Consider the following 14440-nt stretch of genomic DNA (forward strand, 5'->3'; position numbering starts at 1 on the left):
AAAAAATAAATTAGTTTGACATTTTAATTTTTAAATTAAAAAAAGTTAGATCGGATTCAACCGTTAGTGTTATATACGATAAAAAAATAATAAGATATTTTATTTAAAAAATATAAAAAATAATTATAATTTAAAATTAAAAATTAAAAAATGTAAAACTAAAAAATACAAAATCATATTAATTTGAATTTCAATAAAATTACTAATCTAATTTTAATTCTTAATATTAAATAATCTGACTAACTTAATAATTGAAAATAACCCACAATTCCAATTTCATAATTATGAAACACATTAGTAAAGTATTACAAAGATATTTAAATTCCATTACCAATACACATTAAAATATTGCAAAGATATTTAAATTCCGTTACCTGAATCCATGCCGATCCAAATCTTTCATACAGCTTGCAGGATCATATATATTTATTTGCTATAATTAGAAAGTCAACAATCTACACTAAGTAAAGCTTAAATACTACTACTATCCAAAGTCAACTCTTCTCACCTATTGATATCTCCAAATACTTGAGATCTTTGAAGCCAACTAATTGACTCTTTTGAATCAAAATGATGTCTCAATTGCTCCTCAGATTCGCTTTCATGTATCCTATGATAACACTAATATCATATGCAGGTAATAACAACATTTACTACTTTTATTCAATCCTATTGACCAATCCCTTCTTCCTTTTGCAGCAATCATTCAAAATCCAGATTTCGAGTTAGCACCAACAAACATAACATCAAACACCACCTCGCCATTCCTACTCACCGAACAAGCCAACACTCTGCCCGGTTGGTCCTTCCATGGTACAGTTCGATACGTAACTGTTGCTAATGGACATGCTATTCAGTTGGGTCAGAACGGTAGAATCAACCAAACGTTCAAAACAACAGGAAACTCTATGAATTATGTGATTACATTCACATTAGCAGTTGATCGAGTGGATTGCATGGCTAACAACAACTCTTTTGCTCTCAACATTTCGACTTCTGAGAGTTTTAAAGTCTTTCGATTTCTAGGACTGTATGGGAATAGAACATGGGAAAGCCGTGCTTTCCAATTCACAAACATGGACATAATACATCTTCAGATTCAGAAAGTATCAATTGGAAGCAGCAATACTTCTTGTGACCCTATTGTGGACTCCTTTCTTATTAAAGGAGTCGGACCTGAAATATTCTACGACGGTATGTACATATTAGGCCTATCTGCCAATACTTTCTGTTTATGTTTATGAATCTAAATCCAAATCCAAATCCACGTAAGAAACAACCAATTTTTATGTTTTGTTTCTAAACGTGATTTCATTAGTGTTTTCTAAATGAGGCATTTGTAGTCATGTCTTTTGATTTGGGCCTCAAATAACTCAATATCCAATAAAAAAATCTCATCAATCACATAATCAACCAAAATACTAACACAGGCTTGTTTGATCTAGCCATCTAGGGTTATTTGAATAACCTTGTGGTTGATTAGATAAGGGGTTATTTGAAATTAATCTCAAATAACCCACATCAGACAAGGTTCAAATAACTTCATTTTCAATAAACATGGTCTTGGTTGAAAATAACCAACTTTAAATGTTGATGAAAACTTCTAAAACATGGAGCAGGCAACATACTGACAAACAATGGGTTTGAAGTCGGACCTGCATTTCCTGCAAATGCAACTGATGGAGTTTTGCTGGATGAAGAACCAGACGAGCAAGAATCACCTCTCCAGCGATGGGCTATCATGGGTACGGTCAAGTACATAGATTCAAAACATTATCACGTTCCAGTAGGAAAAGCAGCTATTGAGTTGGTGTCTGGAGCTCCTTCAGGAATCCTGGCAAACACAATTCTGACAAAGGATTCAACATACAAGTTACAGTTCACAATTGGAGATGCTAATAACTCATGTATTGGAGATTTCATAGTGTATGCTCAAGCTGGACCTGTTATACAGAACTTTTCAGTGCAGAGTAGTGGCAAAGGATTCACAGAAAGATTTTCTATGCAGTTTGGGGCATTTTCAAGCCTGACTCCTATCAGTTTCTCAAGCTTTAATCAGAGCAGGACAAGTGAAAACTTCTCATGCGGACCTGTGATAGACAATATTGTCCTTGATTTCATCCAGGCATCGAGTCAAATTCGGCAGCCCAGTCTTGCAGTTTCGAGCCTGGTTTTCAGTTTGTTGTTATTCATATTTGCATAGAGCTTTACAAAAGTTGTAATTGTATTATTCATTATGTGTGACAGTGCAAATAATTATATGTATGCAAAGGACTTGATACACAAGTTTATCCAAATGAATATTGATGAGAAATAGGATACCTTACAGCATTCTGACATAATATTGCCACAAGCTCACAGAAACAATGTTTCAGTTTAGTTTCATCTACATATGAGGTATAAACACGGAAATAATGAAATAGAATCTTAAAGAAAAGAACCCAATGAAGAGTATTAGTCAGAGTAAGCATCAACCTGAAAATGAATCCTGTATAGATTACTGAGAGTAAGCATCACTTCATAATTGATAGAAGTCAACAAGTAATAAACTGTCCATGCATATTTGGATTCCTATGGAATTTCATGTACCCTTGTTGATTATGAGTTCTTTCTCTCTATCTCTACTCATTTTTATAAGCGCTCAAACTTCAGTTTTGTTAAAAACCCACTACCTATCAAAGAAATTGACCGTGCTGATCTCCTCATGAGCAAGGATTAAACAGATATATAATGGGGCCAGTGGAAAAAATGGGCATTACATGTTAAGAGGAAATATTTATGGTTAGAAGAAAATAGCAAAGTCACACTTTATAGATGTGGGACTATTTGTTCCTCTGCAGTATGCTCTGATGAAAATTGGCATTTAGTAAGCAGAAGTAATCATAAGAATCTGAGATGTGCAACATGTGCTAGAACAATTGCTAACAAAATACTCAACCAGTAAGTAAAGTTAGATAATCATTCTCACTGAGCAATGCCCAGCAGTAAATAGCAACCATTGGTTAAACAACTAGCATTATAATGTCACTCTCAAGCGATGGAGTTATTGACATATCGCATCTGGTCATAGATTGCCAAAATCATTCTCTTATCGAACTGTTTAGAGCTTCTCTGTTCTTGCAACATTTCTCACTAATTTTAACATGAGATGCACAGTGTGGCAATGTAACAATCTCTAAGGATTAGAGTATTTAGAGAAAATAGACAATTGGAGGTGAGAAACCATGTTTGGACTTCCATTCAACTGTAATGCCTAGCCATGAAAGCATGACAGTGAAAGGCTTATTTGTACTACATGGTCAAGTATTGGTCTCATTCAAAAGTCATTAATTGGTAATCCACAAACCCTATTGGTCATTTCTCCTTCATCATAATATCATGTGAAGTAGAATTTAACCCAAATGATTCATAAATAGCACAAGCAATACAGGTGCAAACCTCAAGACCCATTTGACTTACTCCACAATTCCTCTTCCATCTATCACAAGAAAATAGTAAAAGACTAGCAAGTTTGTTATGGCTTCTGAAATGTTTGTGTATTGCAATCATTAAAACTGACACATTGATCAAGGGATAACGCATACATAATAGGAGCATATAGAAAACATTATATAACATCATGGGTGAGTAAAAAGGAAGGTGATTTTCCTTGAACTAGTTAATGACATAGATCCAAAATGAGTTAAGCTGCAGGAATCAAACTCTAACAGCTAGAACTACTACAAACAGAATTGAGAACAAGCTATAGCCAGTAGATCTGACAAAATTGAAGATATTAAAGATTAGGAACTCTTTTTAAAGAATTGGTCTATGCGACGAGTGCCAGGAGGGGGAGCGAGATCAGCATGACGAGTTTTATTACGATCTACTGGAGCGCGTTCCAAGGGTTGGGAGGAAATCGGTAAGGAATCCAGGAGGAAATCGTTGGTCGGCTGGTGATTCTCAACTGCAGTTCTCAGGTGCTCCAGATTGACTGTCTTGCGTTTCTTCTCGATTGCGACTTGGCCAGATTTCTCGGCGAGGAACTTGAGGAAAAGGTCGGCGGAAGACGTGATCAGAAATAGGGCTTCCGAGTTGATCTTGTTAATCTCGTTGTCGAGTTTCATGATTCTCTTGACGCGACCCGTTGGAAAGGATGTTTTCAGATTAGTCGGAGCAATATCTTCCTCTCCTTCTCCGGCCATCGTCGGATTTTGTGATTGTCGTCTTGCTTCGAAAATCAAGCAGGGGTTTTTATCAAATAATGGCGGGAAAATCATGGATTTCCCCTTTCAATCTAGGGCGCCCATTCGAGAATTTTTTATTTATTTATTAAATGAACAATTACTAATCCTCAATTTCTTTATTTATTTACTTTTTAAAAAAAAAAAAAAAAAAAAGTAATGACAGGGAAAGGAAAAATTAATAGAAATATATAGGGAATGATGTGTCACTTTTTAAATGGATTGAAAATCTAATAGGAGAGAGAATTTTCAGATTTTCAGTCAAATTAAAAAATGACACTTCATTCCCTATACATAGGGTTAAGGTAAGCTCGATATGCTTATGCGGTCGATTGTTTTAATAACGAGCACAAGTAAATGAGCCGAGCCGAACAGTATCATGCTCGAGCTCGGCTCGTCTAGTATATATTCGGGCTCGAGCTCGGCTCAAGCTCATTTCGAGCTTTTACAATCGAGCTCGAGCTCGACTCGTATGGATTTATTTGAGCTCACGAGTCGCTCGTGCTCGGCTCGTTTAAAGCTCGTTTAGAAAACTCGTTTAGAAAGCTTGTTTAAAACTCGTTTAGAAAGCTCTATTTATTAACCCTAAGTTTAATTATAGCTTTATAGGTTATTATTATATTAATATAAATATAATCATGTAATAATAATATTAATTATTATAATATTTATTTATATATTACTATTTTTTTTAATAATTTATAAATTATATTTAAACAATATTATAATCGAAAGTGTTCGTGAGCCTATAAACGAACTTGTTCGCGAGCTTATAAGCGAGTCTATAAACGAACTTGTTCGCGAGCTTATAAGCGAGCCTATAAATGAACATGTTCGTGAGCTTATAAGCGAGCCTATAAACGAACATGTTCGTGAACTTACGAGCCGAATATCGAGAAGTTCAAGCTCGACTCGTTTAAATTTTCGAGCTTTTAAACGAGCTTGAGCTCGGCTCGTTAAGATTGACGAACGAGCTCGAACGAGCTTTTTGTCGAGCCGAGATTCGAATAGCTCGCGAGCAGCTTGGTTCATTTACATCCCTACCCGCGTCGGCCCCTATGATGATGATGATGAGCCTTCTTGCCACGGCCCCCCATATCGTCCCCATCACCCTGGCCAAAATCGCGACCAACACTATGTTCCTCCCACTCGGCTAACCAAGGTCGACTTTCCTCAGTTTGATGGACCCGATGTCGAGGGCTGACTGATATACGCCGAGCAATTCTTCAGTGTGGACAAGACAAAGGATGCCATTAAAATCTCAATCCGAACAACCTCATAAAAATGGAAAAAGGAAATAAATAAATAATGCAAGAAACAAAACATAAATGGATGAAGTTCATAAATGGATGAAGTTTATATGGCAATAACTTTGGAAAAAAAATTCAATAGATTGAAGCTAACAAGCAATATAAATCCTTTCACACCATCTTATCAATATCCAGAACCTATAACTTTTAGGTTCCAAAATTCTTTCATAAATGTTTTTTTTCTTCAAATTGTCCAGTGAGAGAAAACCATCATTAAAAATTTGCTTTAAACATTTTAAAAAAACAAAAATATAAATAAAAATCTAGCATAAGGTATATATATATATTTGTAAAAATAGTAAAAGAAAATAAATATCAAACTTTAAAATTAGGGTTCACATGATGCTATGTCTCATTAAGAAGATTGTCGGTAATCGAAATAAAATGAACTCTACCAAAACTTCTTGAGAATGCAGTAAATGATAAAATAGATGATTTCCGGTGACTTATTTTTTTCACGTGATGTCTCTGTCAGTATTATCCCTCTAAGGGAAATGTGACGAAATGACCTGTTCATTTAATGGATAAATTTAACTGTGCAAATGACAATTTAAAATATTCTGACGAAATTATCTCGTCGCATAACGCGAAAGGCAGAATCGTCTCGCGAAGGAAAAACCTGTGAAAAGTCCAGAATAATCGTGCCCTTCGCGTGACGATCGTGCCATTCGCGTTACGCGACAGAGTAATTTCACAGACTTTTCCTTCGCGAGACGATCTGCCATTCGCGTTACGCGAAGGGATAATTTCGTCAAAATATTTTGAATTGTCATTTGCGCAATTAAATTTATACGCTAGTTACCGGCGCATTTAAGGGCCTAAAATTTTTAGAATTATTTCGTGAAATTTTCCGCTTTGTAGGTTATAAAAATAAGAACTAGCCCTTGAACTAGTGATACATATTAAAAAAAATATATGAATAAATTTTATAAGGTCTTATTTGAAATTGAAAATTATTAAATCTTAATTAATATAAAATTATTAATTAAATAGTAAATGAATTTACATAAATAATAAATTTTAAAAAATATTATATTTCATTAATATCATCATCAATATCCTCCCCAAACAATACAAAGAAGTTCCATATTTGAATTACAAAATAATTACAGTTTAAAATATCAAATTTAGTAAAATTATTAAAATATGAGAAAATCAATTGTCTTCTATTATAAATAAATTAAAACTGAAATTCAACTTATATTAAACATTTTTCCTAATATGCTATGTTATGGACATTCATTCGCCATAATCATAATATTAGAGTTAGAGACTCCGATTCATATTAAAAAAATAATGTTATAAAACTCGAAGTTTACCGCAACCGTGACAACATCAAATATGGCCAAGGCTTTAGAATGAAGTGGGTAAACTGACTCCAAAATTTTACTATAATCCGTGATGATTGATTCAGATGGTCTGAGCCACATACATGCAACGAACAGTTTTCAAACTAACTTTGTTTGGCGTTCATTTTCTTAAACTAACCTAGTTTGTTCATTTATTCCCAAACTAACCTATTATACTATTCAAACTCAATTTTTTTTTTACATTTTAAATTTATTATATATATATATTTAAATTATTATTTATATAAACTAAATTATTTATATTTTGATATATATTTTAAATTATTATTTTTATAAATTTAATTATTTATATTTTGATATATAATTTAAATTATTTTTTTTATAAACTTAATTATTTATATTTTAATATAAATATTTAATGTTCCATTAACTTAAGACATATTTTTTTTTACAACCCTTAAGTTAGGAATACAACACATTAAAAATTGATAAAATTTTTATTATAAAATTATATCACAATGAAAAGTTGTTAAAATTATTTTAATAAAAGACAACCCAACAAATATAAATAATAATTTGAATGAAAAGTTGTCAAAATTATTTTAATAAAACACAACCCAATAAATATAAATAATAATTTGAATGAAAAGTTGTCAAAATTATTTTAATAAAAGACAATCCAATAAATATAAATAATAATTTGAATAGTAAAAAATATAAATTTATGGGGATGAAAATCATACGGTCACATATATATATATACATGTAAATATATATATATATAATAAATTTGAAATGTAAATATATATATATATATTAAAATATAAATAATTAAATTTATAAAAAAAATAATTTAAATTATATATCAAAATATAAATAATCAAATTTATAAAAATAATAATTTAAAATATATATCAAAATATAAATAATTTAGTTTATATAAATAATAATTTAAATATATATATATCTATATATATATAATAATTTTGAAAAAAAAAAAAATGAATTTGAATACTAAACTAGGTTAGTTTGGGAATAAATGAACAAACTAGGTTAGTTTGGGAAACTGAACGCCAAACAAGGTTAGTTTGGGAAACTTTCTACATGCAACAAATGTTTTTTTTATGTACTATTAACCATATGAATGTGTATAGTTTAGAGATAAGGAGAATATTATTGAAATGTTTTATAATTTTATTCTCTGTTAAAAATATAATTTTGAATTATGTTGGCATAGTGAAATATTTGGAAGTTCTCGTTAATAGTTTACTTACTTTAGTCATTCTAAAAACACACAAATATAATGTATATGTAAAACTTTGAAATTAAGGTTTAGTGCTTTTGTTTGTCAATGAGATTGTTGTTATCGAAACAAATGAGTCCCCGCTTATCGAAACTTCTTGAAAGTGTAAGATGTACTCTGATATTATATCAAACTTTAATCAATAAATTGAAACAATAATGCAATAAAAAAACTGCTATTTTATTGATAACTAAATATCTTAGATCTATATCTATATGAGAATGAGAGATTGGGGACATATGTTCAATCCTCATGTTATAAATACAAACTAATCCTTAAATTAGTGACACATAAATAAATTTTATAAGGTTTTATTTGAATTGTAAATTATTAAATTTGTAATTATAAGAAAAATATTAATTAGTATAAAATCATTAGTCAAATAGGTAAATGAGCTTTTCTCAATAAAAAATTCCAACAAACATTCAATTTTATTAATATTATCATCAATGTCTTCACAAAAGAATATAAAGAAGTTCCTAAACAGTAAATTGTCTTCTCTTCTAATAAAATTAAATTGAAACTGAATTTCCGTTTATAATCAACAAGACAATAAATGTAAGTAACATTTCTCTTAATTACCACTGAAATTCATTCCCTATCATTAGCTATCTTTAGTAATACAAAGCTTAATAATAATATTAGAGTCGGATAAAATAAAGAAATAACGTTATGACACTCGAGCTTTAGCGAAATTATGAAAACATCAAATATGACCGAGGCTTTAGCATAAAGCCTGAAGTAGTAAAGCGACTCAAATCTTTCGACTATAACCCGTGGTGATTGTTTCGGATGGAAAATGTTTTTTTTTTATATGTACTAGTAATTATATGAATGTGTATAGTTTAGAGATAAGGAGAATGTTATTGAAATGTTTTCGTAACCAAATTATATTACAATATAATTTTATTTTATGTTAAAAATAGATTTTAGAATTCTGTTGGCATAGTGAATCATTTGGAAGTTCAGAAATAAACTACCGTCTATTAAAGAAGACGATAAACTAAATTCCCGCCTAAAGAATGACAAATCAAACTGAACATTACGCTTACTTTGGTCCACATTTTAATTTTCAGTTACAGTAGACCTCCAAAAAGTAACCCTCATGGCTTAAGAAATTACCATAAAGCCCCTCAGCCAAAAATCACACATTCTGCATTTCTTCTGTACTAGTTGGCAGTTGCGCGCCTCGTCCCACCCATATATATATATATATACACTTTGCCTTTTCTCATCCCGCCAATCTTTTAATTTGCTTGAATTTCAATCCAGTTTCAAATTCTCCAGATCATACTCTCTCTCAACTATGGTCAGCAGACAATTCTCTCATACTCATTCGTATATCTCGTTCATCTTCTAAGTTTGATCGCTGATCAATAACATTTTCTATTATCTCTCAGGTTGTAGCTCAGAAACTCAAGGAAGCTGAGATCACCGAGCAGGATTCACTTCTTCTGGTACAATCTAGCTTCTCTTCTTTATATAGACGTAGATCTATTTCTACTTCTCTTTCTAGCTGTTTGCTTACTCGATTCGTGTTATTTGCTGGATTAGTAGTAGATCAACTTGTTTTTTCTTTTAATTGAACCGTGGATTTCATTACTTTTCAATGATTCTTCTGTTTGTTTGACAGAATCTGCTTGTATAGACTATATTTATATTGAATTCATACTATGCGAGAATGATCTATAGCTGTTTAAGATATTGTGGAATGGATGATCAATATAACTGATTCCAGAATAAGTTAAACGTATAGCGTTTCAATTGTTTAAGCTTAATCTGTTTGCATCAATTGTTTAAGCTTAATCTGTTTGCATCAATTGTTTAAGCTTAATTTGTTTGCATGATCTGAGATACGTGAACTGTTCATACGTGGTTCCAAATAGAGTATCCGGCACTTTCATGTTCTCATATATTTTTACTTGCAACAGACGAGAAATCTGCTGAGGATTGCTATATTTAATATTAGCTATATCAGAGGCCTTTTTCCTGAGAAATACTTCAATGACAAGTCCGTTCCTGCCTTAGGTAGGCTTGTTTGAATCTCAGTCTCTGTTTACTTTTTTTTTTTTACTAAAAGGAACAACAATTAGTTATGGAGTTCTTTAAGCCTTGTGACACCTTCATTTTAAACAGAGATGAAGATTAAGAAGCTTATGCCCATGGATGCCGATTCTCGCAGACTTATTGACTGGATGGAGAAAGGTATCAGGTTATTCATGTATTATGTATAGATCTTAAACATTGCATGAATTATACAACTGTGTTAGGGAACTACAGGTTTTCTACTTGTTAGTTTTAAACTGGAAATGTTGTTGACAAATAATTTGGATTTACTTTATATCTTAATACAGGGGTGTATGATGCACTGCAGAAGAAGTACCTAAAAACATTGCTTTTCTGTATTTGTGAAGCAATTGAAGGTCCCATGATTGAGGAATATGCATGTAAGTAATCATTGAAGGTGCATAGGAGACTAATTTGGATTTGAACAATTGATGGAGTACTTAAACATGTTATTATGACTAAAAGAGTGCTTGATCCATTTAAGCCTGACTGAATCTGGGCAATAGCAAAATGAAGTTTGCTGTATCTAATATGACTATGTTCTTGCTTGTATTATGTTTTTAACATGAAACATTAATGAATTCATTTTGTGCTCTTTTACTCCAGTTTCTTTCTGTTACTCAAGTTCTGATAGCCAAGAGGTTTCAATGAATATCAACCGCACTGGATATAAGGAGGGAGGAACAGTCAAGTGCAAATCTATGAGTGAAGTTACTCCCAGTCAGATGAGGTTATGCTCTGGGATTGATCTGGCTTGGTAACAGTACCGTTCTATTCACATACAATGAACTGCCTCACACTAAAAAAATCTAAAAATCCTTTCAGGAGTTCTGCTTGTAAAATGGTTCGTACATTGATTCAATTGATGAGAACTCTGGATAAGATGCCAGAAGAGGTATCTCAATGCAAATGTTACATGCCATTATCTGACAACTTGATTTTAGCATATCCCCTGACATACATTTGGTTAATTGTATACCAGCGAACAATATTGATGAAACTACTGTACTATGATGATGTTACGGTATGTGATTCTTTTCTTTACATTCGTTTGACAGGAAAACTTGACCAGTTCTTGGATTGTGCCATCTGTTATCATGCATATATAAGCTCTATATTGTTTCAATGGAGCAAATTTTAGAACAGACTTGTTATTAATTTTTTGTGAATTGAGTATATACTTATCAATATGATTTTTTTCCCCTTGAGGTGTCACTGTTATCTTTAAGATGTTAAGATTATGTGATTATACTGTTACCAAGTAAGGTATACAGGCTGTTAGTATTCAGACATCATCCAAAGTAGCAGCACTTTTATCCCTTAATATTGGCAGAATAATATAACTTGTTTGACTAGCAGCCTGCAGACTACGAACCTCCTTTCTTCAGAGGCTGTACAGAGGAGGAAGCTCATAATGCATGGACCAAAAATCCCTTAAAAATGGAGGTTGGAAATGTCAATAGCAAACATTTTGTTTTAGCTCTAAGGGTAAGGAATGGAGTAAGAAATCATATTATAGTACTGGGAGAAGTCTTGGATATTTTTATAATTGGGAGGTTGTACAGGTTAAGAGTGTGCTAGATCCTTGTGAGGATGAAAATGATGAAATTCAAGACGATGATGCCAGCCTTGGAGCCAATTCTGGGCAAAGAGACGATTATTCTGATTCTGATAGTGAGGTAGCATATTTCTTCACTTTAGATATTTTGAGCAAGACAATGTTGGATTTAGTATATTGGATGGTATATAAATCTAATTCTAGATCACTTGATAAACCATTTGACAATCTTCTATGTTATAACCATCCTAACAGTGAAATGTACATTTTGGAAATCATATTTCAGGTTAGCCATTCTCCAGGGAAGCAGTATTATGTTGCACCAGTAGGTAAGCTGACAGAAATGGTTTGGAATTTTACTGCACAGCTTTTGTTACTAATGTTTGGACCAATGAATTTCATTCATAGATAAGCATCACGATCAAGGAGAAACTGGCTTAATCGATGAGGGTAATACATAATTTACTGACAAGAAAATTGAACTGGTTAAATGATCATTAACAAATTAAAAGAGCTACTTGATGCAGATGATACTCAAGATCCAGAAGAAGATGAACAACAGCTAAGCAAGATTAGGAACTGGATAAACTCTCACCACCGAGACACCTTGGAAATCACTGATTTTCTTGCCAGTTTCCCTGAGATTTCAACAGTAAGGAGTCTGTTTCCCCCAAATAATATTCAATTTGTCTGCACTTATAACTCATCAGTTGACTAATTTTGGTTATTGCAGGTCTTGATTGAAGGTAAAGAATAGCACCCAAATACTGGTTCAAGTCGATTTAAGAACACACCGTACCCTCAACGACTTTAAATCATGCTACTTCCGTTTGAATCTTTGTTTGGTTTACAGAAATTATGGAGAAGCTCGTCAGGGAAGGTATTATGTTCAAAAATGAAACTGATGGTTTCACCATCAAGAAGCAACAGGTTGTAGTTAACTTGTTAGTAGTTTGGTTCCATTATCAATTTAAAGTTTCTTTGTCTACCATTATTATTTTTGTCTGATGTTCAGTTTGTGTTACAGAACTCTGAGTATGAGTTTGATGTGGTGAAAGAGGAAGCCAATGAAAACATTAATGCAGTTTTTGACAAAGCTCAGCATGAAGACCACATGTACATGAAGGTGAGTTAGATTTGTCGAGTTGAACTTTTCCTTATTTTATTTTATTTGGGTAACAGAAAACAGGAAAAAATCAACTACAATTCAAACAAAAGCTTCTTACATGATCAATGCTCCAGTTTTTCCTTAATTTTCTCCATACTCTGTAACTTGACAACATTCCAATTGTGAATGCAGGCTCTGTACCATGCTCTGCCAATGAAATATGTTACTGTTACAAAGCTTCAGAGCATGCTAGAAGATGTAAACCAGTATACTATACGCAAGCTGATTGACAAAATGGCCATGGATGGGTTTGTTGAAACCAAAGGTAGCAGAAGGCTAGGTACGTGTACTTATAATTAAACAATTACAATCAGGTTTATTACTTGGGGTAATTTTTGCACTAATGTGACAGGTAAGCGAGTCATCCAATCTGATCATACCGAGAAAAAGCTTATTGAAGTCAAGAAAGCCTTGAAAGTTGACCTCATGGTAAACTTTCCTCTTCATTGCTTAATTTTACTTTTAACTAGTCATATTTGGTTGTCCAACTATAAAAATTGAACAGGATCTGGATACCAATAATTCAAACATGAAGATGAAGTCTGCTGAATACCAGAGTGCAGGAAGCAATCTGAGGGACATTTCTACCTGTGGTGCTTTACGCTCTATTGGATCCGATGTTACGCGTACAAAAGAGAGGTCTGATTTACATCAAAATGGATCTACCAGAAGCGAGCAGACTATTTCAAAGGGAAGGGAACGTGGAAACACACCCATAACCAGGGTTGAGGTGATGATCTCTTTCAATGAATCTGCAAATGGTAATAACGTCTCAATCAATTACCAAATGGTTTAATAATCTTGCAGCCTGTGCCATCGAGAGAGAGCTTTGTGCCAGGAAATGAAAATGGGAGAGCAAAGTCCAAGAACATTAATGATGGCGATGCAGTTATCTGTAGCTGGTCCAATGAGGTCAAAAGATCTAGGAAAGCAAGTATGGTATGTAAATTGTAACCTTAACTTACTCCATTAAAACGAAAAACAAAAAGCTTTAACTGTATCTGTATATTAACAGCTTTCTTTTCTTAACTTGTTTTTAACAGGTTGAGGATCATATTCTTCAGTCCATTAAGCGCCCGAAAGCCGCACTTTGAAAAGTTTGAGCATGATGATTCATGAACTTCCCTGAGTAGTGCTGCTCCATCTTTATATTGACCCTATTATTATATAATATGGCTAAGATACGATTTAAATCATGTTCAAGCTTTATTCTATTACTGTATTAAGAATTTTATCCCTTTTGAAAAACACCTTTTGTCTCTATCTAGATTCTTAAACCTTTTAACGTGTGTTCATTAATTTCTTTGTTTGATTGTTTGTTGTTTGCCTAAATTAATGGCAAAAAGATAAAAATACATTTTAGGGTCTTTCTTTAAAAAGTTCTTCTATCCCCCTCGGGTCTTATATAGATGAAAATTCTCAACTGTACGAATAATAGTACATAATCCAAACAGAACCGAAGAAGACAGCTATCCAATGCAACTTCTATCAGCAGGACTAG

The 14440-nt window shown here is 32.6% G+C and overlaps 4 protein-coding genes across 4 annotated transcripts; 3 read left to right on the top strand and 1 right to left on the bottom strand.

Annotated features, from left to right (window-relative positions):
- The first annotated feature begins 573 nt into the window (after positions 1 to 573).
- On the top strand, positions 574 to 1244 carry LOC124925265. The gene is made up of 2 exons (XM_047465239.1): positions 574 to 637; positions 700 to 1244. Exons 1-2 carry the CDS (start codon positions 574 to 576, stop codon positions 1242 to 1244), a joined length of 609 nt encoding a protein of 202 aa, XP_047321195.1.
- Positions 1245 to 1569: 325 nt separating this feature from the next.
- LOC124921922 lies at positions 1570 to 2450 on the top strand. The gene has a single exon (XM_047462631.1). The coding sequence runs from the start codon at positions 1742 to 1744 to the stop codon at positions 2201 to 2203; it is 462 nt and encodes a 153-aa protein (XP_047318587.1). The 5' UTR covers positions 1570 to 1741; the 3' UTR covers positions 2204 to 2450.
- Positions 2451 to 3624: 1174 nt separating this feature from the next.
- LOC124921874 (negative cofactor 2 complex subunit alpha-like) lies at positions 3625 to 4263 on the bottom strand. The gene has a single exon (XM_047462576.1). The coding sequence runs from the start codon at positions 4257 to 4259 to the stop codon at positions 3783 to 3785; it is 477 nt and encodes a 158-aa protein (XP_047318532.1). The 5' UTR covers positions 4260 to 4263; the 3' UTR covers positions 3625 to 3782.
- Positions 4264 to 9396: 5133 nt separating this feature from the next.
- On the top strand, positions 9397 to 14155 carry LOC124922310 (meiosis-specific protein ASY1). The gene is made up of 21 exons (XM_047463045.1): positions 9397 to 9455; positions 9547 to 9603; positions 10078 to 10174; positions 10283 to 10351; positions 10501 to 10593; positions 10820 to 10943; positions 11039 to 11108; positions 11196 to 11237; positions 11573 to 11701; positions 11779 to 11892; positions 12058 to 12100; positions 12180 to 12221; positions 12299 to 12423; positions 12505 to 12517; positions 12625 to 12701; positions 12799 to 12897; positions 13072 to 13219; positions 13292 to 13368; positions 13445 to 13669; positions 13747 to 13878; positions 13983 to 14155. Exons 1-21 carry the CDS (start codon positions 9453 to 9455, stop codon positions 14031 to 14033), a joined length of 1830 nt encoding a protein of 609 aa, XP_047319001.1. The 5' UTR covers positions 9397 to 9452; the 3' UTR covers positions 14034 to 14155.
- The last annotated feature ends 285 nt before the right edge of the window (positions 14156 to 14440 follow it).

Source organism: Impatiens glandulifera, chromosome 1 (genome assembly GCF_907164915.1).
Source record: "Impatiens glandulifera chromosome 1, dImpGla2.1, whole genome shotgun sequence".
NCBI lineage: Eukaryota > Viridiplantae > Streptophyta > Magnoliopsida > Ericales > Balsaminaceae > Impatiens > Impatiens glandulifera.